Here is a 21140-nt window from a genome sequence, read left to right on the forward strand (position 1 = left end):
TGAAATAGATATAATTATATAATAATCAAATAAATGTTAAAATACGAATTTATTGAAAATGATCAACTTTATATTCTTCATCTTCGGTGAAGCAAATCAACGAACCACAGCTCTACTTCTCAATGAATACCGCTTCTGTTTTGGAATTGATTTTAATGAAGAACGCTTTCGACGAGATTTACTAGCCTTGATCAAAACTGCTTTTTGATTGGATTCCTTCACGCTTCTTTTCTTATTACGACGAGATTTTCCTCCACTTTTAGATCTTTGTCGCATTGCGACTTTACGGGCCACTTTCTTGCCAGGACTCTTCTTTCTTCTAATACTCTTTGATCTCGAACGTGACCGCAACGACTGCAAACACGTTGGGCAAATTATTTCTGAGGGAGCTTCATCTCCATCTAATTGTACAGCTGATGGTCTTTTCTGCAATTTTAATCTTGATGATGGAACCACGATTTGATGAGTAGAACGCTTTGGGGTTTGACTTCTTGATATTGAACGTCTTCGAGGACGGGTAAGACTACCGCTGCGACTACTCATACTTCGTCGGGTGCTACTGCGACTGCGACTTCGACTATAACTACGAGCAGAGCGCGCCATTGTCGAACAGGGTATGGACCACACGAGCGATAAGACTGAACAACTTTTGTTTGAACATCACTTATACAGGCTACATTGCACTTTAAACAATATCACTTTAAATCAAAATTGCTTAAACTTATCTTTAAAGTAGGTTATGAATAAAATGATCATTATTATTACTTCAGTTTCATGCAGTAAAAACATTGTAATTTCTGAAAATAAGTGATTCAGTGAGAAGAACTGTAAACATAGTTGCCTTACCTGATAATCTTACGGAATACTATAACATTATCTCCTAATTGTATCTCGTATATTGCTTGCGTTCTGTCTAATAAAACTCGGCTTTTGGGTAAATGATTACAATTTATTAGACGGCTCGTTATCATGAATAAGACACTTTCTTCGAACAAACTTGCTATCGATCCCGCTGCCCCAGACGCCGAAAAGGAGTGGAAGTTCTGGCTACTTCAATTCCAAATTTTGTGCAACTGACCGTGGATACTGGGATCGACCTGTTGAAAATCTTGCGTCTCTCCATAACCGCATCTACTTTTGAATACATGCAAGACTGCAAGACTTATGACGATGCGATAGCGAAACTGAACGAAGTTTATGTTAAACTGAAAAACGTGATTTTTGCCAGATATGAATTCATCTCCAGGAAATAACTAGACGGTGAATCGCTGGAATAGTTGCTACATGCACTCCAACGACTGAGTAAGAACTGCGAGTATAAAAATGTTACCGCTGAACAATATCGCGAAGAGATGATTCGAGACGCTTTCATAAGCAATATGAGCTCTACCGAAATCCGCACGTGACTTTGGGGCATAGCGTGATTAGTCTACAAGCAGCTGTCAACAATTCCATGGCATTAAACTCTGTCTAAGAAAACGCAAAGCTGTATACCAAGTCTGAGCGGATTATTAACTCAGTGAGCGCTGCAGACTCTGGGGTTGAAATGACTGATACTTCCGCTGCGATTAAACAAGAATGTTGCTTTTACGGTAAACGGCGACATCCGCGTGTTAATTGCCCTGCGAGAAACACCACGTGTAATAACTGCGGGAAAGTAGGTCATTTCGCAAAAGTATGCAGAAGTGCCTCTGAATGAACCGCTTTCGTTTCGATTACATCCTTAGTCGACTCCTCTTCTTCGTCAACGACTACTGAATTGAAAAATGCCATAGTAAAAGCTGAAATCAATGGGACCAACATTACAGCTCTGATCGACACTGGCAGCTCTTTAAGCTTTATCGATGAGCGATTATGTAAGACCTTGCAGCTGAAACTACTGCCAGCTGATGGAAAGGTTCTTATGGCTTCGACTTCATTCCAATGATGACTCGCAATCTATGCCATAGCAGACATCAAATTACACGGTTTCCATTATTCCAGTTTTAAACTGCACATCTTACCGAATGCTTGTACTGACGTCATTATCAGACAAGATATAGTACAACTACACTCTAACCTGACTGTCTCTTTTGGCGGACCGAAAGCTCCCTTAACCATCTGCGGCCTAGAGTTAGCCAAAATTCCTGCCCCTTCCCTATTTGCCAATCTCTCTACAAACTGCAAACCGGTAGCGGTGAAATCAAGAAGATATTCTGTCGCGGAAGCAAAGTTCATCAAAGACGATTGTTGGCAGAGAATATCATTGAAGAAAGCTGCTCTCCATGGAGAGCGCAGGCCCTCGTAGTGACTAGTGATAATCACAAGAAGCGCATGGTGATCGAGTATTCTCAAACTATCAACCGCTTTACACTACTTCATGTGTACCCTCTAGGTAAAATCAACGATATGGTACAAGCTATATCGAAATACCATTTCTTCAGTACCGTCGATCTAAAGAGTGCGTATTGCCAAATTCCCATCAATGCTAGAGACAGACCATATACGGCCTTTGAAGCTGGCGGAAGACTTTACCAGTTCAAACGCATTCCATTTGGAGTTACGAACGGTGTTCCATGTTTCCAAAGAGTCATGGATAATATCCTTCCAGTAGAAAAATTAAAGGATACGTTTGTCTACGTTGATAACGTTATGATCTGTGGCATGAATCAAGAAGAGCACGACGAAAACCTGAATAGATTCAGAGAAGTCGCTGAGAAATACAATCTGACGCTTAATAATGACAAATGTGAGTTCACAAAGACCCAGGTAAAACTATTCGGATACATCATCGAACAGGGAACGTTACAACCTGACCCAGAGAGATTCAGACCACTGCAACAGTTCAACTTCATGAAATACAGCATCATTTCGAAGAGTGCTTGGGATGTTCGCTGCTTATTCCCAATGGATACCTAGATTCTCAGAGAAAATACACGCTTTGGCTAGATGCACAAAGTATCCCTTGCCTCAGCCAGCTGTATACGCTTTTAAAGCAATGACAAATGATATAGTGAACTCTGTAGTGACTGCCATCGATGATGAACTCCCATTCACGGTAGAGACAGACGCCTCTGATCACGCCATAGCCGCGACCCTCAGTCAGCTTGGAAAGCCCGTATCATTCTTTTCTAGAATGTTATCTAATAGTGAACAAAGACACTCTTCTGTAGAAAAGGAAGCGTATAGAATCGTAGAAGCAATCCGGAAATGGCGACATTATTTGCTGGGGCACCATTTCCATCTAATTACTGATCAGCGATCAGTTGCCTTCATGTTTAACAATAAACAAGCCGGCAAAGCGAAGAGCAACAAAATAGTGAGATGGAGACTAGAACTATCTCCTTACAGTTATGACATCATATACCGTTCTGGTGACCTAAACACAAAGACAAACGCCCTATCCTGAATCTGTGGTAGCATACAAGTAGAGAACGTCACACTACAAACAATACATAACAATATGTGTCATTCCAGAGTAACCCGTATGGCCCACTACGCAAGAAGCAAAAATTTGCCATATACAATGGACGAAATCCAAAGGATGATCAACTCTTGCCGAGTTTGTGCTGAACTGAAACCTCGATTTTTCAAAGGAGATTCAGGTAAGCTAATCAAAGCAACTGCCCCCTTCGAGTATTGATTTTAAGGGACCACTACCATCTACATCAAGTAATCGATACTTATTAACCGTAGTCGATGAGTATTCCCGATTCCCGTTTGCATTTCCTTGCCCAGGCATCTCTATCCAAACAGTCAGCAAATACCTAACCCAGCTTCTCTACCTGTTTGGTATGCCTGCTTATATTCATACGGATCGCGGATCCTCATTCATGTCAAACGACCTGAAAACATACTTACACTCAATTAGCGTGCTCACCAGCCGCACGACTGCGCACAATCCTCAAGGTAACGGACAAGCAGAAAGGTACAATGGAATTATATGAAAAGCGGTCACTTTAGCACTAAAATCCACAATCTACTAACCGGACATTGGAAGAAGTAATAGGCTTAGCGTTGCACTCGATACGCACGTTGCTGCCGATAGCAACTAACCCTACCCCTCATGAGCGTTTATTTGGTTACCCGCGTCGAACACCTACGGGTACATCCCTCCCTCCTTGGTCAACAACACCCGGAATTGTACTAATGAGGCGGCTGAACTGAACAAACAAACACGACACCCTAGTAGAAGTGGAATTGCTGGAAGCTAACCCTAAATAGGCCCACGTCAGACTAACAGATGTTAGAGAAACCACTGGATCCCTGAGGCACCTCGCGCCTGCTGGAGGAAAGTTCATGACTGAAGATGGCAGCCAAGATGAAGCTATGAAGATAAAAAAGCTGATAAACCGGACGCTAACGACGTTGCACCAGAAAATTCAGAAAGCGAAGAAGACACTGCGATAAAAGAGGAACATCAGAAAACACCACCACGACGCTCCACAAGAATAAGACGAGCACCACAGCGCCTGCAGGACTACGTCCAATACTAGGCGAGGGGTGAATGTAGTGGGTACAGTAAACGTAGTTGCCTTACCTGATAATCTTACGTAATACTATAACATTATCTCATGATTGTATCTCGTATATTGCTTGCGTTCTGTCTAATAAAACTCGGCTTTTGAGTGAAGCATTACAAGAACTTCGACATAAATTATGAAATATGAATTTATTTCTAAAAAGAGTTTCCATTGTTAATGTTGTTGTTGAACGTTCATTTCAATTCATTTATTGGATCTTTGCGCAGTTGTCTTATTGGCTTTCCTTTCACGCAATAGGTTTCCATTTCATTGGTTCAAATATTTCCATTTAGGAGAATGAAACTTTACTAGTAGTGATGTAACATTAGCAGTAATAAATTTTTACTGCCCTAAAATTATACTGAGTTTGCCTTTATCAGAATTCATGATGTTTTGTTGTTTATGCCGTTTATGTTGTTTATGTCAACCTTCCAAATGTGTACTGGTCCTAACATTTACATAATGTACATTTCAAAGCGGAAGTCACCTATCACTTATCCACTCCTGCGAAAGTATTGGAATAATGCTGATAAAGTACTGAGGGTGCATGCATCAAGCAAGCTTACACCTGTATAAACTTGCGATACAGGGAGGAAATCGGTGATTTGCAATTATTCACAAGAATTCGAAAAGTCCAAACGGGTGGTGACAGCCTTTCACCAAACCCTATTTTTACCACAGAGATTGCTGTATATATTATGCGCGTTAAGTCTGATCTTCAAATTCAGACATACAAGTTCAAAAATCTTTCAAGTGTTTACAAACTAATTATTCTAAATATGATCCGTTTTCAAATACCACCTTAATCTTCTTTGAACATATTAAACAGACTATGCGTCGCATGAACCGTCAAAACAATGAACAAAAGTTAACAATAGTTAAATTCGATAGTATCTCATTAGCGATATGCATAGAAGATGATTTGAATGATATGTTATAAGCTTTGCAACTGGTTGTTCACCTGTCATTTTTTGTAAAATTTTCTGTTAATTTTTTATTTTTGGAGACGATAATCAAAAATTTATGCTTTAAAATATCAGTATGGAAAATGTTTAACTATACTGATGAGTTCAAGAAAGCTAAAGTGCTGAATTACTCACAAAATAGCTATAAAAGACAAAACAAAACTAAAAGATCTTTGTATAGTTGAACAAATTTGAAATGAATATATAAATGAACCAGAATAATAATAAATACATCTCGTGAAATGACGTGGTTTTGTTTTGCAACTTCCATTTACATTTTCTTAATAATTTTTTTGTGACAGTATGAATTGCTTGATTATCATGAATTACTGTACGTTGTAAATAGTGAACTGAACTGAACTGAACTGAATTGAAAATCAGTTTGTATTGAAAATAATGGAGGATGAAGAATTGATGCCAGTTATTAAACGTAAACGTACAGAATCAAATGATTTGGTAATTTTATTTTTTCATTCATTTTAAAGATTTTTTTCTAAAGCTATGCTTTATTTCATCGAAATGATGTTCAGTTGTAATGAAGAAGTTTTTAAATTAATCTATTGCAATAATATTGTTATTGAAAGAGAATTTGCTTTATTAGTGTTTTGCTGATGTTTCAATTCCAAAGTGCTAATTAATTAGCTATTTATTTCTGCATTGATTTATTTGCCCAGGGTATGTTGTTGCTTTGCAAACAAAATGTTATAATTATCAAGTTCGATGTAACTTTTTGGTGCCATATTTCTGTAGAAGTAGTTAAATTGTTTTATTGTATATATATGATTTTTCTTTTGTTGAATAAATAAATTTACAGGATTTTTTGATTGATTCTGAAGTATCAAGCGCTCAAAGTTCTACCGTTTCTCACAACGTGAAACTGGTAAGTGTTGTTTGAATGCTGGAATGTTGTGATTGAAATTAGTTCACATAGTTTGTTTTGACGGAAAATCCAAGTGAACCATGTTTAATGTTAAAATGGCCAGAAAAAGTGATCATGTTGGATTGTCCTTTAAATGATCTGCAGTTGTTGTCTATGACGCCTGTGTTGCTGTTGAAAAGGTGAATTATTTGTTGGAATTTTTTTTCACTTTTTATATTTTCATTCTTTTAGTTCAGAATTGATAAATTTTGACTTTAATGATGCAGTCAGTGGTCTTCCAACCGTAAGTAATTCTTCCATGGTTGAAATATTTTTTAAAAAACATTTGCATATTTAGAGTAAGTTCACAGATGTGAATGCTGCCGACATCATATTGGTATCAAATTTTAACTCCGCTCTGGCGTTGCCGTTCATTACTGAACGAAGCGAATTTCAAGGTACCGTCTACGCCACCGAGCCAACTGTTGAATTTGCGAGGTTGTTGTTTATGCTTTTATTAAGATTTATTTCAGTTGTTCATTGTTTGCATTTTTGTTCTTTGAACGATGATGTTCAATTCGATTTAGATGTCTAATGCTGGATATGGTGACGTATTTTGAACGTGCTAAATCGGCAACGCAGTTTTTTAATAAATTTCAAAACAGAGAAAAAAAGTGATAAATTTTTAAGTTATAGTAATAATTTGATTTAAAAATAATGTTTGTTTGTACAATTTAGTCGAAAATTAACTTCAGCTCCATTTTACACGTTCGAAGATGTGGAAAATTGCTTGTCGAAAGTGAACATTGTCAACTATAATGAAACAGTGGTTAGTTTGTTGTTGGTTTTGTTTGTCTTATAGCATTGTATGAATTGTTGATTTTGCTTTGCAGATTTGCCCTGGATTTGGACATCTTATTCCCACCGCATCAGGTCTCAGCATCGGTGGATGCAACTGGGTAATTGAAACTTGCAAAGAGAAAGTAATGCTTTTTTCCCTTGTTAATAAGCTTTATTGTTAAAAAAAATAGAAGCTAATTATAATTTTGTTTTTTCTGCAGATTGTTTATTTGTCTTCATTCACTTGCGTTAGTACTCATGCGAAGGTTGGCAAGTTTTGTCCCATGGAATGAGTATTTAATTATTGGTATTTTATTAAGGCGATGGCGGTTGATAAATTTGACAATGCTACTGCTATTGTTGTCGGTTCGTTGAATCAGTATCCAAAAAAAAATCCTGCTACAGTAATGGACGAATTTTGCACTGTTGTAGGTATGTGAATATATATATATATTTTTTTAATTTCTACATCGGCAGTATTTAATTTGTTTGTTTATTTGAATAATCCTTTTTTGCAGCGAACACAATTGCCACCGGTGGCAATGTTCTGATTCCCAGTTCACCGTGTGGTGTGACTTTTGATTTGATCGAATACCTTTTTGCGCGTGTGCTTTCCAGATCTCCGTTGCCAAATTGTCAAGTGATTTTCATCTCCGAAACTGCGGACACTTGTTTCGCCTTTGGTAACATATGCGGAGAATGGTAAAATAAAAAAATATGCTCATGTTTGTTTGTTTGTTTATGTTTACTATCGTAAAAATAATTGTGCAGGTTATGCGATTCGAAAAAATGTCGTGTTTTTCAACCCCAAGAACCGTTTGTGCACGGTTCGGTAAGTGGAATTTATTTTAGTTCTTTTTCCTCAAATCATGTAAACTAATGTCACGCTTTGCTTGCATAAGCACAGCTTGTTCGTGGTGGACGTGTGAAACTGATGAAATCAATAAGCGGTAAATATCTATGGATTTATTGTAAATTTTTTTTGTCTATTAATTTGAATATTCATTCGGATAGAATGTGAAAAACACGATTTGAGAAGTCCATATATAGTTTTCGCTTCACATCCGTCACTTCGTGTCGGGGATGCGGTTCAGTTTTTGTTGTTGATGAAAGACAATGAAAAAAATACCATAATACTTACCGGTACTTGTGCACTTTATTTATACTTTTTTTAAAATTTAATTGCTTTTATTTATGTATTTCAGATCCCGAATTTTCTCCTAATGAAGTTCTCTTTCCATACAAACCAATTTCAATGAAAGTATATTGTACTGTTTATATTTGATGATGATGATGATTCGTGTGGAAAATGTTTTTTTCTGTATATTTTCTCATTTTCAGGTTGCATTTTGTCCAATTGATGTTCGGATGAATACAGTCGAAGCAGTCAGTTTATTGTCATCATTGCAGCCAAAAGCGTTATGCTTGCCAATTCAAGAAAAGAATACAGTTGAAAATTTCTGTAACACTTCTGAAATAGTTGTACGTTTCAGAAGATCGGTCTGTCAGTTATAATTAATAATTGATTCGTTCATTTTTGAAGAACACTCGCTATTATTCGACGTCGAACATTTGTCCAATTCCACCGGATCATCGTCTTGTGAAAATTAAATTAGATCCAAAAGTATATATATATATATATGCATTTTTATTACTTTATACTTATTTATTTATTTATATTTATATTTTATTTCAGTTGGCCTCTGCGGTTACGTTGATCGATTTGGGTTGTGGTAAAAGCATTGGACGTGTTGCGGGTCGACTGATTTTGAAAGAAATTGGCTACTATGTTGAAGTAAGCAGTGCTTGGTTTTTTCCTCCTAGAAATTTATCAGATGAAAATTTTCATATATTCACCGGTTCTACAGTCAGACGAGAATATCGAAAAGACGGTCTACAAGAACGCCACACTGACATGTCCTTCTCTGAAAGTTGCAGAACAACTTTTACAAAAGGTAAGCATAATGGAAGCTTGTTTTTGTTTTTTTTTTGAAAAAAATTTCTTTCAGATTGATTTTCGCGCTTCTGATCCATCACTTGCTAATTCTAATGTGGAAGTTGCTTATGTAATTTAAAAAATTTATTTTTTACAACCTTTTTTATTTGAAACATTTCACCTTTATTTTTTTTATTTTACTGTAGGAAAATGAAAATGCAAAGTTCAGCATGACGAAGTCAGTGACGAGAATTTTTGCAAAATTAGATGATCTAGATACTATTGAAAAATTGCAAGATGTTGTTTTACAAAGCTGTTTGAAATTATATTAAATTTTTATTTCGTCTATGTTGATCGTACTGTAGAATATGTTCTCAGTGTCTTGTTTTGATGTGAAAAAACAAATGTAAAAGTAAATTTTACTTGAGAAAAAGAAATCAATGCTATTACTGTATGTTATTTATACGTGCATATCGAGCTGATCAACGTTCATTCAGATATAGCGAACACATATTGAAATCAATAATCAAATGTTCCTGTAGTTTCTATAGCAACTTGGTGGATTTTCGTTAGATTTCGTTGAAATTTTTATCAAATGTTTCAATAGTAAAAGTATTCAATTTGAATGTAATTTCATGATGTTCAAGTCTGTGGAAAAAAATTTAAAACATTACGATGTAATTTGGGAAGATCGAGACGTTCGATTTGATGTCGATTCAAAGTGAGCATTTTTTCATTGCAGTTCAATCGTCACGTATTATTTTTGAATTTTTAAAAAAACGTCAACTAAACTTTATTTTAAAATACTTCTCACAGATGAAAAAAAAATAATTTAAAATTTAAATAATGTTTCGTATTTTAGACAATTGAAACTTAGAAATGGAGAATTCATTGTGGATAAATCACACGGAATTGAAGATACGAAAGGAAATCGTGGACAAAAAGGTATGAACTTGAAAATAATTATTACATTTAAATACGTTTTCTAATTTCGCAAAGATCTTTGCTTTCAGGAACTTTAATTGTAACAAATTTGAGAATTATTTGGCTTTCTCACGCTTCGTCGAAAATTAATCTAAGTAAGTTAGCGCTAATTTGAAATGATAAGCAAAAGTTATTTTTTTATTGTTTGTGAGACAAATTTTAAATTTGCGTAAATTTGCAATTGATTGAAAATATTTAGCCATTGGATTCAATTCAATCACAGCAATACGTACTCGGTCCACTTTATCGGTATGTTTCCTTTCTATCCTCTTTTATTAAAATTAATAAATTTTTAATTGTTGCAGAAATTGGTCGGAAAGACCGAATCGTTGTACGTTTTGACAAAGCCAGGATCGACAAGATTTGAATTTATTTTTTCCATAATCAATCAGGCAAATGCAAAATTGTTTGCATCGATTCTTATTGTTTTTCGGTAAATTATTTTTCTCTTCGATTGATCACTTCATCACATATTTATTCATTATTGCAGCGCGTATGAAACGTCGACTTCGTACCGTGAAGTGAAAATGCGCACACCGATCATCGTAAGAGAAACGTTGAAACTTCTTCCTTTGGAAGAACAATGCAAAAGGGTTTGTTTGTTTGTTTGTTTGTGTGAAATTATTATTTTGATATTTGTTTTCAAAGTTCAGGTTGAAGGTACATGGAATTTATATTCAGACGAGGTTTGAACGAAGCACAGCACGTATAGCAACTTTATTTACCAAATTTAATTGTATTTCAATAATTCTAGGGCGACCTTGGTGTATTGATTATGACCAATGTGAGAGTTGTATGGTTTGCGACTGTCAATGAGTCGATGAACATAAGCATACCGTATTTGCATATAGTAAATTTTCAAATTAATAAATTTATTCGTTGATTTTATTTATAATTTTTAGAAAAGTTGTCGAATAAAAAATTCAAAATTTGGTTTAGCTTTGGTGATCGAAACATCTGTGCAAGTAGAATATTTTACACTAATATTTCGAAATTATTTGTACATTGTTTTTTTTCGGTGAATAATTTCTAATTTGTATATCTTTTTTTGCTTGCGTTCAGAGTGGTAGTAACATTTTTGGATTCAGAATTGATCCTCAAGATCGGCTTGAAGAAGTTTGCCGTCAGATTATATCGTTGCATTCGATGTTTCAAGTGAACCCAGTTTTTGGTGTGGAAGTGGTCCGCAGTCAGGTGTGGGATTAATTATTACCCCTTCGAGTATTTTTAATTTTTAATATCCAAGCGAATTGTTCAGGACGATAATGAAACTATCACCATCGGATTGTCCACCGAAGATGATATTGAAATTGATTCCACTGGTCGAGCGGACTCTTTAACGGTAGTTTTTCATTTTTATATCCATCAACTGCCACTTTTGTTTGTAATTTCAATAATTAACAACGCAATAAAATATTAATTGTATGAATTATTTTTTGAAATGTATTTTTTGCTTTCTGCTTCAGGCATATTTTGCTTGTGGTGATCCTCACCGGAAATCAGGTGAACCGGTCTACAACGAAGAACTGGGCGTGGCTATTGAAGCACTGAAAGAAGGCTTTACACTGAACGATTTGTGGGAAATAGATGCTGACTAATAATGCTGTCACTGGATCTTGGATTTGATATCAGAATTTCTGCTCAATTTGTCAAGTTTTTCGCAGTTGTAGTTTGCTTCAGCCATTCATTTATGATTTCATTGATTATTTCTCGAACATCAATCTCATTGCTGTCTTTCTTTATAAGTCTTTCTAATGCTACCAAACAAACAGTTTATATTATTTTTCTTGAATGCATTTTGACGTTTAAAGAACTTCTTCTATTTTCAAAGCATTTCAAGAGGTGAAGAATTCCAATAATACTGACTTTGGTATAATCTCAAGCATACTATTCAACAGTAGTGTAAAATTATCGAGCATGACCATGGCGATTGTCTAATTTGTTGTACATCACAATGGACTGTAATTATCTAGCCCGTCTGCGCGCAATCAGAGGCATAATGAAAGGTGCGTATATTACGCGAAAGCGTGCTAAACAGTTATGATGGATTTCAATGTGTGAAAATAACGCTATAGCGCGCATGTAGCAGTCCAGCTGCAGCATTACCAAGATTTTTCGCTCTTCATAAATGTATGTTACGTTTAATGTTGAAAACTGCCTATTTTTGATAATTGCCAAAAACGATTGTCTAATATGAATAATAGGCAATATTTTTCTCTAATATTGAGAATAGACTGTAGGCATACGACGGGTCACCAGCTACGCTGTATCCTTAAATGCTTTTTTGATGATGTATCGCATGAGAATTTCCATGATAATCATTTCATTTTACTCAAAAAATAAATGCTTAATGTGTTTATTGTCAGAAACAAATGTATCGCTTCAGAATTTCTATGATATTCCTTTCATTTCATTCAACAAATGAAAAGTGATTAGGTTCAGACACTTTCAAATAATTTGCTCCGGAAAATGGCTTCATTATTAAATTTATATGTAAAGAAAAGGCAACCAACTACTTCCCAATTTATTAAAATTCTGATGAAAAAAAAGCTGTATATGAAGAAAATCTCTTTGCTCATCAACGAAAAAGGACAGAATGTAATGACTTTTCCGACTTCCCTGCGAGATCAAATGATAACTGAGATATTGCGAATCCAATCAGATGGTTAAAAATCTGTCCGTGATTATAATTGAAAAAATCAGTATGGAGTTTTGAAAATTGGCATAGGGGTAGGGGGAGGGGAGTGTAACTGATTTTCCGCACGAACACCCCCTAATTTTTAGCAGTAACTTTCATTGGTTGCTGCTCTGAAACATGGTGCTCGCTTGTGATTTTGCAAAATAATTATCCCTGACGTATCCTGTTCGCTTAGGCAATTTGCAGTTCAGCAGGAGGGCTGGTCCAAGCCGGAGGAATTTTTGTCTCGTGAGTTTGTGCACAGATTTTTGATTTGGATACCTCATTTTGATATAGTGCTTGACCACCTGTGCCGAAAGCTATCTCATAAAACGCTTCTTCTGAAAACTTTGCTGATGTCTCTTCAGTAAGAATGCGTTGTTGATGCACACGTCAACAATATGGAACAATATTCTTTATTTTGTGGCAAACATCTCCTATTCTTGCATCCATGCTGTCCACGCCTCCTTTCACAAGATTATAGTGATTTATGATGCTTGGGTTTTGTTACCTCACTGATTGTCTATTTCGAACTCTGCGTGGCATGAAGTCATCAGAAGAACCATCCTTTCTTCCACTGAGCGTATATCATCATCGTTACTCTTTTGCTGTAATCATAAACAGCAAAAGTCGAGTAAAGATCACGTCGTGCTGCATTACGCAAACATGATGGAACATCACACTGATGTGCAAAGACTGTGTAGACGACAGAAATGGGGTTTGTCGACAACGTGAGAGAACCTGAGTGGCCGTAAAAATATACTGTAATACGGTAGTGCCGCAACTGGTGTTTTTTGTCGTAGTTGGAAGATTGCCTTCAGTGTATTTGCTTTTTTCGTGCGATATTCATTGATTTCTTGTCTGATTATCCCTGGCTCAGTATTATTTGTTTTGAGTAAACTGTGTCGAATCTCAATCGAATTTTGAATAACAGTTATCTTGACGCAAATCAGATTGTCTAACGCAATAGACTTTCCCGCCTTGCCACAACAAATCAGAAATACAGTCCACTAACATCACAAACGAGTGAGCTGCTGTCTTGCTCGTTATGGACTGTACCAATAGTTGTAAGACTATGCTCAAGAAGATTTTGCAAAGTGGAATGCGATGTAAAATAGCAGTCTATAAAAACGACTCTTTTGTTTCAATAAATTTCAAAAAAAAGCAATACTATTGTAGCAGACGCAGACCGACAACTAACAACTGCTGTGCTTCTTTAGATAACGAAGATGAGGAAGAAGAGCAAAACTACCGTAAGCTGACCGGTACTTGAAGATCAGGAAGGAGTACGGTGGTGATTATTATTAGTAGCGGTGGAGCGATAGTCTGTTGTTAGCAAGACAGTGGTGAACGTTGTTGTGATTGCGAATAAATATTGTATTCCTGTTCTGTTGCTTTGAGTGCGAGTATGTTACCAACAAAGCGTGAATTAGGGAAAAGGGGCGGCAGGGCCGGTAGTAACCGGACGGGCGATACAGACGCAGACATGAGCACGCAGCGTGTCGTCATTTGGTAATGGCCGTGGCAGCATCCCTGTTGAGGCGAGGAACGAACCCGCCTGGGAGAGCGGCTCGTTACAATGGGGGCCTGTCCGGGAAATTGTCGTGAGGGGAATTGGAAATGCCTGTTACGGCCCACCCCTGACATTCTCCCCGGGAATGGATCCCATCGAATGGCTCCAGTCAATGGAAGATTTTTTCGTTGTGACTGGCGTTCCATCCTCGCAGCAAGCCGCCAGCGCCAGGCTGTGAGTGTACAACGCTGTTCGGAGAGAATTGTTCCCGCCGGGATCACCTCGGGACATCTCCTGGGACGAGCTGAAATGCCGTTTGCTTGATACCTACGGCCATGGTGAGTCCCTGATACAACTGGCGGTGCGATTCAATGTCCTGAAGCAACGAAAGAACCAGTCGATCCGAGAATTCGCCCAAGAAGTGGCCGAGTTGGGACGTCGGGCCAGAATGTCAGAGAACGAACTGGTTGCGCGTTTCATTTGCGGCGTGGCATCGAAAGAGGTCCACAGAGAGCTCCGTCTGCGGGAACCGACAACGCTTGTGAAGGCACGCCAACTGGCGGAAAACGCAGCAGAACTGGAGACAGAAGTTGAGTGAAGTCGGCAGCGAACCACCGAAAATGCTGACGCAGGGAAAGGCAACCTGGTCCAAGCCGTGGAAGCCCTGACCTGACGGTTCGACCAGCTGCAGACGACACTAGAAAGATCGAACAGCAGACGACCCGCCCGAAGGGCAACGGAGTGCTTCTGATGCGGTGAACAGGGCCATTTCCTTCGGGATTGCCCGCAGCGACGCGTCGTAGCCAGAGTGATGCCAGCGACGACTTCGAGACGACCGGCGGAGAGGACGATGGCAACCATCAACCCGCAGACCGGCAACGTGCTCGCCGTCCCAGGTAGGATAGAGAACTTGGAAATTTTGTTGTTGGTCGATAGGGGTGCAGTGGTCTCAGTAATCTCCAAGCAGGTGTGGGATAAGGCCACCTCATGCCAGAAATTGCGGGGAGCGGCCAGCCCAATACAACTGGGCGACGGACGGAAGATAGCGACCTTCGGCTGGGGGATCGTTCAGCTACACCTGGGGAGATGGAAGGGGCCGCTCACGGTCGTGGTGGTAGAGAAGTTTGTGGTCCTGGGCATCCTGGGCACAAATTTCCTGGACACCATGGTGCGGAGCATGGACTTCAGGTCTCGCTACTTGGTCCTGAGAGACGGGACGAGAGTAAAGTTCCAGCGAGAGGCAAGCAGTGACGCCCCGTCCAGCATCGGGTGCATGGGCACCGGCATACCCCAGAAAGGAACAGGGCAAGTGACCACGGATAAGCCAACTCAAGCCAGCGAAGGCTGCGGGCAGCAGCTCCACGCACTTGCTGACGCAGCAGAGTGCTCGATAACGGGGAAGCAGACCTTGGAGAGCATACTGCGCCGGCATAGTCGAGCCATATCGCGGAACGATGATGACCTAGGGCGGCAACCTAGTCACACACCGCATCGAAACGGGTGAGGCTCAGCCCATAAAGCAACCGCCGCGCCGCCTCCCAGTGGGACAGATGTTGGTATCCGGCGTGATCGAGCCCGCATCCGGGCCTTGGAGTTCACCTGTTGTACTGGTGCGAAAGAAGGACGGGTCACCTCGGTTCCGCGTTGATTACCGCAGGCTGAATGCCGTAACCCGTGTCGATGCTCAACCACTCCCGCGCATTGACGACACGTTGGATGCGCTGGCAGGATCTCAGTGGTTCAGCACACTAGACCCGGCTTCAGGGTAGTGGCAGGTAGAAGTAACCGAACCTGACCGGGAGAAGACGGCCTTCTCCACGCCGATGGGCCTCTTCCAGTTCAGGGTCATGCCATTCGGCCTATGCAACGCCCCGGCGACCTTCCAGCGGCTGATGGAGAACGCGTTGAGGGGGTTGACATTCAAGGGCTGCTTGGTTTATTTAGACGACATTATCGTCTACGGGCGCACGGAAGAGGAACATCTGGAACGACTGGCCAAGGTGCTCCACCGCCTGCAGTCCGTGGGGCTGAAGATCAGGCCAGAGAAATGCCAGCTGATGCGTCAAAGTGTACGTTACCTGGGCCATGTCGTAACACAGCACGGTATAGGGACAGACACGGTAAAAACAGCGGCGGTGCAAGAGGGGCCTAGACCCCGGTGCGCAAAAGAAGTCCAGCAGTTCATGGGCCTCTCTTCGTATTATCGGCGGTTTGTCAAGAACTTTGCCAGCATCGCGGGTCCTCTCCATAAGCTGACAAGGAAAGACCAGAGATGGAGCTGGGGGCCAGAACAGGAGGGAGCCTTGACTAAGCTCAAGAGTGCTCTGTCCAGCCCGCCAATTTTGTCCCACCCGCATTTTGACCGGCCGTTCCTGCTGGACGTCGACGCTAGCGAGGACGCCCTAGGCGCCATCCTTTCACAACTGAACCATCAGGGCCTCCCGGTGGTGGTAGCGTACGCTAGTCGCTCACTGTCGCAGCCAGAGAGGAAGTAATGGGCCTCACGGCAGGAGATGCTAGCCCTCGTTTGGACTACGCGCCACTTTCGGCCGTACCTGTACGGCAGAAAGTTTACAGCTCGCACAGACCACAACGCACTGAGGTGGCTCAGGAACTTCCGGGAACCTGAAGGGCAGGTAGCCCGCTGGCTGGAGCGACAAGCAGAATACGAATTCGAAGTTGTCTACCGGCCTGGGCAACAACACCGGAACGCTGATGCCCTGTCCCGACGAGTCTGCAAGCAGTGCGGAGCCATGAATCCAACCGCAGACGCGCAAGTGGCGGCCATGACACTAGGAACGACCGGGCGGATGCAGGAGTGGCAGGATGCTGACCCGGAGCTCCAACAAATTCGGGAGTGGTTGGAGAAGAGGGACTGGCCCCAAGAACCACCGGCAGGGAGTCACATGTTCCGAAGCCTCTGGTCACAACGGGACCGGCTGACGCTACGGGACGGAATCCTGTGTCGTGCGTGGGAAGCACCGGATAGGGAAGAAGAAAAGGTGCTGCAGGTGGTTCCTCGACAAAACATCCCAGAAGTCCTTCGAGCCGTCCACAACCATCCGACGGGCGGTCACCTGGGAGTGGCGAAGACATTGGGGCGGGTACGCCAACGGTTTTACTGGCCCCAGCAGCGGGAAGACGTAGAGGACTGGTGTCGGGCGTGCCAGACCTGCGCCGCTCAGGCGGCACCGACCAAACGGCTGCAGGCACCGATGCAGATCCACCCGGTTGGCCAGCCCTGCCAGCGAGTGGGGATGGACTTGGTGGGGCCACTAGAAGAAACCCGACGCGGCAATCGCTACATCTTGGTGGTGTGCGATTACTTTTCAAAGTGGCTTGAGGCCTTCCCACTGCCTGATGCCGAGGCGGACACGGTGGCCACGGCGCTGGTGAACGGCATTTTCTGTCGTTACGGAGCACCAGAGATGCTGCACTCAGACCAGGGCCGTAACTTCGAGGCTGGTGTGATAGCAGAGGTGTGTCGGCTATTTGGCATAGCCAAGACCAGAACCACAGCGTACCATCCACAGTCTGACGGTCTGGTGGAGAGGATGAACCGGACACTTATAGACATGCTGGCGAAAGTGTCCATCGATCAGCCGGAGGACTGGGATGTCCATCTCGACCGGGTACTCCTCGCGTACCGGTCCAGCGTGCATCACATCACTGGTGCCACACCCTGCCGGATAATATTCGGGAGGGAGCTGAGACTACCAGTGGATGTTGTGTACGGGCTACCTCAATGCATGCAGGCGGAGACCACTGGGGTATACGTCCAGCGACTGCGCCAGGAACTCGAGCAGGTGTTCGACACAGTCCGAGCCAAAGCAAAGCTGGAGCAGCGCCGACAAAAGTTATGGAGGGACAAAAAGGCTCATGGACATGCGTACGAACCAGGCGACCAAGTGTGGTTGCAGGTGCCCGTGAAAACGAAATTGGGAGCCCACTGGGAAGGACCATATCTGGTCCAGAAAAAGCTGGACTGGAATACCTACCGGCTACGCAAGATTCAAGGAGGAATGGAGCCGGTGGAAGTCCACTTCGACCGCCTGAAACCATACCACGACCGGCAGCAAATCGCCGAGACGTGAGAAGTATGGTGAAAAAGGAGAACCATGCGTCGACCAGCGTGGTTACGAGATTTCATATGCACCAGGGACGGTGAGCACGGGACGTGCTCTGCATGAAGGGGGAAGTAGTGTAGCAGACGCAGACCGACAACTAACAACTTCTGTGCTTCTCTAGATAACGAAGATGAGGAAGAAAAAAAAAGCTACCGTAAGCTGACCAGTACTTGAAGATCAGGAAGGAGTACGGTGGAAGGTGATTATTATTAGCAGCGGTGGAGCGATAGTCTGTTGTTAGCAAGAGATAGTGGTGGCCGTTGTTGTAATTGCGAATAAATATTGTATTCCTGTTCTGTTGCTTTGAGTGCGAGTATGTTACCAACAAAGCGTGAATTAGGGAAAAGGGGCGGCAGGGCCGGTAGTAACCGGACGAACGATACAGACGCAGACATGAGCCCGCAGATCGACATCGGCGTGTCATCATTTGGTAATGGCCGTGGCAGCATCCCTGTTGAGGCGAGGAACGAGCCCGCCCAGGAGAGCGGCTCGTTACACTACAAAAATTCATTTTACTTGAATTTTGTAAGATACTGTATTAATGGTCAGGTTCAGTTAGTCAAGTTTAAATTGTGAACCATATGAATTGGGTTCTGAAAATTCATTTATCATAATGTAACGGAACCGTTCATACTGTACTTAATGCTAGATTGATACCTACTCATTATTAATTCACAGAAGCAGTATGGTTGTTACTATATATAATTAGTGTGTGTGTTCGATCGAGTAAACGTTGTACACAACAATAATATTTATAAAACAATAGAATAATACTAAAATATAATTGTTTTGATATTTCAAACCATTATTTAAATTTCATTCATTGTAAAACTATTGTTAACGATGGAACACCGACATTTTATATTCAGGTCAAACCTGACTTTTTAGTAACTACAGTAAGAAATTGTTGGTGACGTAAGAGGTTGTGTGTTTGCCATATTGTACTCAGTTTGCGTTATGAATTTGCGTGTGCTAGTTGCGTTTTGTCTGTGTCAGGCATTGAATGAACTGTACGATTATTCGACAAAGTTTGACTGACACACTATTCTTCATGAAGGCGAAACAATCAACAATGGGTAGTCATAACCGAGTTGGATGTCCTGAGATTTGTACAGTCCTCATATGAGAAACCGAATTAAATTTTGTCTCCAATATTTGGTCCTCAGAGCTGGAGTCTCAGTGATTTGGATGGTATCCATCATGAAAGAAGTCGGAAAAGCGAGAAACCTGCACTTGCGGATAGAAGCGAAACACGACGACATCGAGAGAAGCTTGAAACATGAGTGGCATGCCAGGCGTGTTTTGCACCAGCATTACAAATAATGACATTTTAATGTGTATGGATAAAGAATTATTTCTTACATCATGGATGAGTATTTTTGGTCTCGAAAATTACTGTTTTTATGGGGTACCAACAGCAATGATTTCAATCGCCTTTCAAACATGGCCTTAGTGAACTGTGTAGCATGGGATGCTTGATATCTCCACAGTTCTTCCCTGAATGAAATGCGATGTGAGGAGCATCAAACAATCATTGAAAAAGATGGTTGATTCTTCATCAACTGTGAATGACAGCCATATATCAGGACAAATTTATACCATGTCCGCAACAGAGCTGCAGTTACAAGAGCACATACGTCGTATTTCTATGGCCTCTTAGATGTTTCGGTGAAGTGGCCAACGCGTATTGAGGGCCACTTTCCGCTACTCGAAAGCAGCACCCCCTAAGAGAAGACATGGTATTTGAAAAGAGGCTCTGCTTCGCTTGTTTGCAGCGTGGATGACCAGTTAACGGACAGCAGCTCCGTTCGTAGATGTATGGTGGCAGGATGCAGAGCTGCTCACCGTGATCTCTTACATTTCGACAGTGCGACAAAGCAATCCTGATCGCCAATGACTACGCAGTTAGAAGAGTTGGTTGCTGAGCGTGTGTAGCGAACAAATTAATGGTATACAGGCCGGATAGTCGCAGGTGGTCTTCATTCTCTTCGACACGGCGTCACAGAGTTTCTTCATTCAGAAGGACCTAGCGGAAATTCTGCGGCTTACGGGCCCGGATGAAGCGGTTGCTTTGGATTCTCTGACAAGCACGAAATTCATGCAACGGCTGATGTCTGGACGTGCGCTACAATTAATTGCTGATAGCGATTTATCGAAAGCGGTCACCTGACACTTGCCAAGATAAGTGGGAATGGCTAGCAGGCCGCAGTCATTCTGAGGGATTGGCCAGCTTAGTGTCACCTAAAGGAGAGCAGCCAAGATCATCCAGACTACGCCTCAATCACGCGGCATTTCGTCGATGATGGAGAAAGTTGAAAATTACTAGAGACGAGTCTCTCTGGCCAGACTTGGTATCGTGTCCACTTCGCCGTCTGTTAGGACATGTGTGAAAGTCAGATGTGCAGCGTTGTGTTTGATGGATCTGTACTCCACCTTTGCAAATTCGCGAAATTACAATTTCACCCAGTCGACGCCATTCTTCCCTTTCCTCATTTTTTGAGTGGAACGAATTGGCGGCAAACCAGATGATGTATCTTCAAGTCCGCTTGGCCAAAGTGGAACGAATTGGCGGCAAACCAGATGATGTATCTTCAGGACAGCTTGGCCAAAGTGGAGCTTATTGACGGAGAATACAGATGATGATGACTACCAGTTTGCTTGACCTGATGGAATCGAATTGGATAGTGAACAGAACTGTTGTATCTTACCAGTCCTGCTTATTCAATGTTTATCTATA

General features: G+C 41.4%; 9 protein-coding genes across 9 annotated transcripts; 3 read left to right on the forward strand and 6 right to left on the reverse strand.

Annotated features, from left to right (window-relative positions):
• Nucleotides 1-105: 105 nt before the first annotated feature.
• On the reverse strand, nucleotides 106-1417 carry Tsp_07255 (hypothetical protein; the record flags this gene model as incomplete). The annotated part of the gene is made up of 3 exons (XM_003381510.1): nucleotides 1215-1417; nucleotides 860-1050; nucleotides 106-638 (listed from the first exon to the last, which is right to left on the reverse strand). Coding segments are annotated over exons 1-3 (927 nt in total), but the record flags the coding sequence as incomplete, so codon positions are not given.
• A 129-nt stretch (nucleotides 1418-1546) lies between these two features.
• On the forward strand, nucleotides 1547-4389 carry Tsp_07254 (putative integrase core domain protein). The gene is made up of 5 exons (XM_003381511.1): nucleotides 1547-1592; nucleotides 2237-2728; nucleotides 2844-3298; nucleotides 3630-3907; nucleotides 4215-4389. Exons 1-5 carry the CDS (start codon nucleotides 1547-1549, stop codon nucleotides 4387-4389), a joined length of 1446 nt encoding a protein of 481 aa, XP_003381559.1.
• Nucleotides 4390-5863: 1474 nt separating this feature from the next.
• On the forward strand, nucleotides 5864-11684 carry Tsp_07253 (integrator complex subunit 9). The gene is made up of 32 exons (XM_003381512.1): nucleotides 5864-5923; nucleotides 6282-6347; nucleotides 6399-6526; nucleotides 6579-6630; nucleotides 6685-6824; nucleotides 6914-6967; nucleotides 7065-7155; nucleotides 7220-7285; nucleotides 7388-7432; nucleotides 7487-7598; nucleotides 7685-7868; nucleotides 7938-7998; nucleotides 8019-8116; nucleotides 8203-8309; nucleotides 8372-8427; nucleotides 8508-8666; nucleotides 8710-8790; nucleotides 8863-8961; nucleotides 9035-9121; nucleotides 9176-9232; nucleotides 9309-9401; nucleotides 9750-9823; nucleotides 9965-10047; nucleotides 10286-10335; nucleotides 10392-10519; nucleotides 10577-10679; nucleotides 10740-10772; nucleotides 10841-10936; nucleotides 10989-11051; nucleotides 11149-11280; nucleotides 11333-11428; nucleotides 11553-11684. Exons 1-32 carry the CDS (start codon nucleotides 5864-5866, stop codon nucleotides 11682-11684), a joined length of 2886 nt encoding a protein of 961 aa, XP_003381560.1.
• A 1632-nt stretch (nucleotides 11685-13316) lies between these two features.
• On the reverse strand, nucleotides 13317-13780 carry Tsp_07252 (conserved hypothetical protein). The gene is made up of 3 exons (XM_003381513.1): nucleotides 13727-13780; nucleotides 13527-13674; nucleotides 13317-13504 (listed from the first exon to the last, which is right to left on the reverse strand). The coding sequence occupies exons 1-3, from the start codon at nucleotides 13778-13780 to the stop codon at nucleotides 13317-13319; spliced, it is 390 nt and encodes a 129-aa protein (XP_003381561.1).
• A 610-nt stretch (nucleotides 13781-14390) lies between these two features.
• Nucleotides 14391-15137, reverse strand: Tsp_07251 (hypothetical protein). The gene is made up of 2 exons (XM_003381514.1): nucleotides 14608-15137; nucleotides 14391-14580 (listed from the first exon to the last, which is right to left on the reverse strand). Exons 1-2 carry the CDS (start codon nucleotides 15135-15137, stop codon nucleotides 14391-14393), a joined length of 720 nt encoding a protein of 239 aa, XP_003381562.1.
• A 618-nt stretch (nucleotides 15138-15755) lies between these two features.
• Tsp_07250 (tRNA- methyltransferase) lies at nucleotides 15756-16125 on the reverse strand. The gene is made up of 2 exons (XM_003381515.1): nucleotides 16026-16125; nucleotides 15756-15997 (listed from the first exon to the last, which is right to left on the reverse strand). The coding sequence occupies exons 1-2, from the start codon at nucleotides 16123-16125 to the stop codon at nucleotides 15756-15758; spliced, it is 342 nt and encodes a 113-aa protein (XP_003381563.1).
• A 334-nt stretch (nucleotides 16126-16459) lies between these two features.
• On the forward strand, nucleotides 16460-16771 carry Tsp_07249 (retrovirus-related Pol polyprotein from transposon 412). The gene has a single exon (XM_003381516.1). The coding sequence runs from the start codon at nucleotides 16460-16462 to the stop codon at nucleotides 16769-16771; it is 312 nt and encodes a 103-aa protein (XP_003381564.1).
• Nucleotides 16772-16883: 112 nt separating this feature from the next.
• On the reverse strand, nucleotides 16884-18338 carry Tsp_07248 (conserved hypothetical protein). The gene is made up of 2 exons (XM_003381517.1): nucleotides 17958-18338; nucleotides 16884-17810 (listed from the first exon to the last, which is right to left on the reverse strand). The coding sequence occupies exons 1-2, from the start codon at nucleotides 18336-18338 to the stop codon at nucleotides 16884-16886; spliced, it is 1308 nt and encodes a 435-aa protein (XP_003381565.1).
• A 274-nt stretch (nucleotides 18339-18612) lies between these two features.
• On the reverse strand, nucleotides 18613-19341 carry Tsp_07247 (putative soluble inorganic pyrophosphatase). Its single transcript, XM_003381518.1, has 3 exons — nucleotides 19296-19341; nucleotides 19136-19176; nucleotides 18613-18900 (listed from the first exon to the last, which is right to left on the reverse strand). Exons 1-3 carry the CDS (start codon nucleotides 19339-19341, stop codon nucleotides 18613-18615), a joined length of 375 nt encoding a protein of 124 aa, XP_003381566.1.
• Nucleotides 19342-21140: the final 1799 nt, after the last annotated feature.

Source organism: Trichinella spiralis, assembly GCF_000181795.1.
Source record: "Trichinella spiralis strain ISS 195 chromosome Unknown Scfld1, whole genome shotgun sequence".
NCBI lineage: Eukaryota > Metazoa > Nematoda > Enoplea > Trichinellida > Trichinellidae > Trichinella > Trichinella spiralis.

Excerpts from the sequence above, each read along its gene's own strand:
- Tsp_07254 (XM_003381511.1), top strand. The coding sequence starts at position 1,547 with ATGACTGATACTTCCGCTGCGATTAAACAAGAATGTTGCTTTTACG. Across the intron at positions 1,593-2,236 it reads ACAAGAATGTTGCTTTTACG|AGAATATCATTGAAGAAAGC; the intron begins GTAAACGGCGAC and ends GATTGTTGGCAG. Across the intron at positions 2,729-2,843 it reads GACGCTTAATAATGACAAAT|CATCATTTCGAAGAGTGCTT; the intron begins GTGAGTTCACAA and ends CATGAAATACAG.
- Tsp_07253 (XM_003381512.1), top strand. The coding sequence starts at position 5,864 with ATGGAGGATGAAGAATTGATGCCAGTTATTAAACGTAAACGTACAGAA. Across the intron at positions 7,433-7,486 it reads GCGTTAGTACTCATGCGAAG|GCGATGGCGGTTGATAAATT; the intron begins GTTGGCAAGTTT and ends TATTTTATTAAG. Across the intron at positions 10,937-10,988 it reads GCATACCGTATTTGCATATA|AAAAGTTGTCGAATAAAAAA; the intron begins GTAAATTTTCAA and ends TATAATTTTTAG.
- Tsp_07252 (XM_003381513.1), bottom strand. The coding sequence starts at position 13,780 with ATGTTAGTGGACTGTATTTCTGATTTGTTGTGGCAAGGCGGGAAAGTC. Across the intron at positions 13,675-13,726 it reads AAGGCGGGAAAGTCTATTGC|ATTCGACACAGTTTACTCAA; the intron begins GTTAGACAATCT and ends AATTCGATTGAG.
- Tsp_07251 (XM_003381514.1), bottom strand. The coding sequence starts at position 15,137 with ATGGTTGCCATCGTCCTCTCCGCCGGTCGTCTCGAAGTCGTCGCTGGC. Across the intron at positions 14,581-14,607 it reads ATCAGGGACTCACCATGGCC|CTCGTCCCAGGAGATGTCCC; the intron begins GTAGGTATCAAG and ends ACGGCATTTCAG.
- Tsp_07250 (XM_003381515.1), bottom strand. The coding sequence starts at position 16,125 with ATGACCCTGAACTGGAAGAGGCCCATCGGCGTGGAGAAGGCCGTCTTC. Across the intron at positions 15,998-16,025 it reads CTACCCTGAAGCCGGGTCTA|CGCATCCAACGTGTCGTCAA; the intron begins GTGTGCTGAACC and ends AGATCCTGCCAG.
- Tsp_07249 (XM_003381516.1), top strand. The coding sequence starts at position 16,460 with ATGGGCCTCTCTTCGTATTATCGGCGGTTTGTCAAGAACTTTGCCAGC.
- Tsp_07248 (XM_003381517.1), bottom strand. The coding sequence starts at position 18,338 with ATGGTTTCAGGCGGTCGAAGTGGACTTCCACCGGCTCCATTCCTCCTT. Across the intron at positions 17,811-17,957 it reads CCCGAATATTATCCGGCAGG|ACTGTGGATGGTACGCTGTG; the intron begins GTGTGGCACCAG and ends CCAGACCGTCAG.
- Tsp_07247 (XM_003381518.1), bottom strand. The coding sequence starts at position 19,341 with ATGGCAAACACACAACCTCTTACGTCACCAACAATTTCTTACTGTA. Across the intron at positions 19,177-19,295 it reads ACCAACAATTTCTTACTGTA|TATTATTCTATTGTTTTATA; the intron begins GTTACTAAAAAG and ends ATTATATTTTAG. Across the intron at positions 18,901-19,135 it reads ATATTATTGTTGTGTACAAC|TGTAACGAGCCGCTCTCCTG; the intron begins GTTTACTCGATC and ends GAATTTTTGTAG.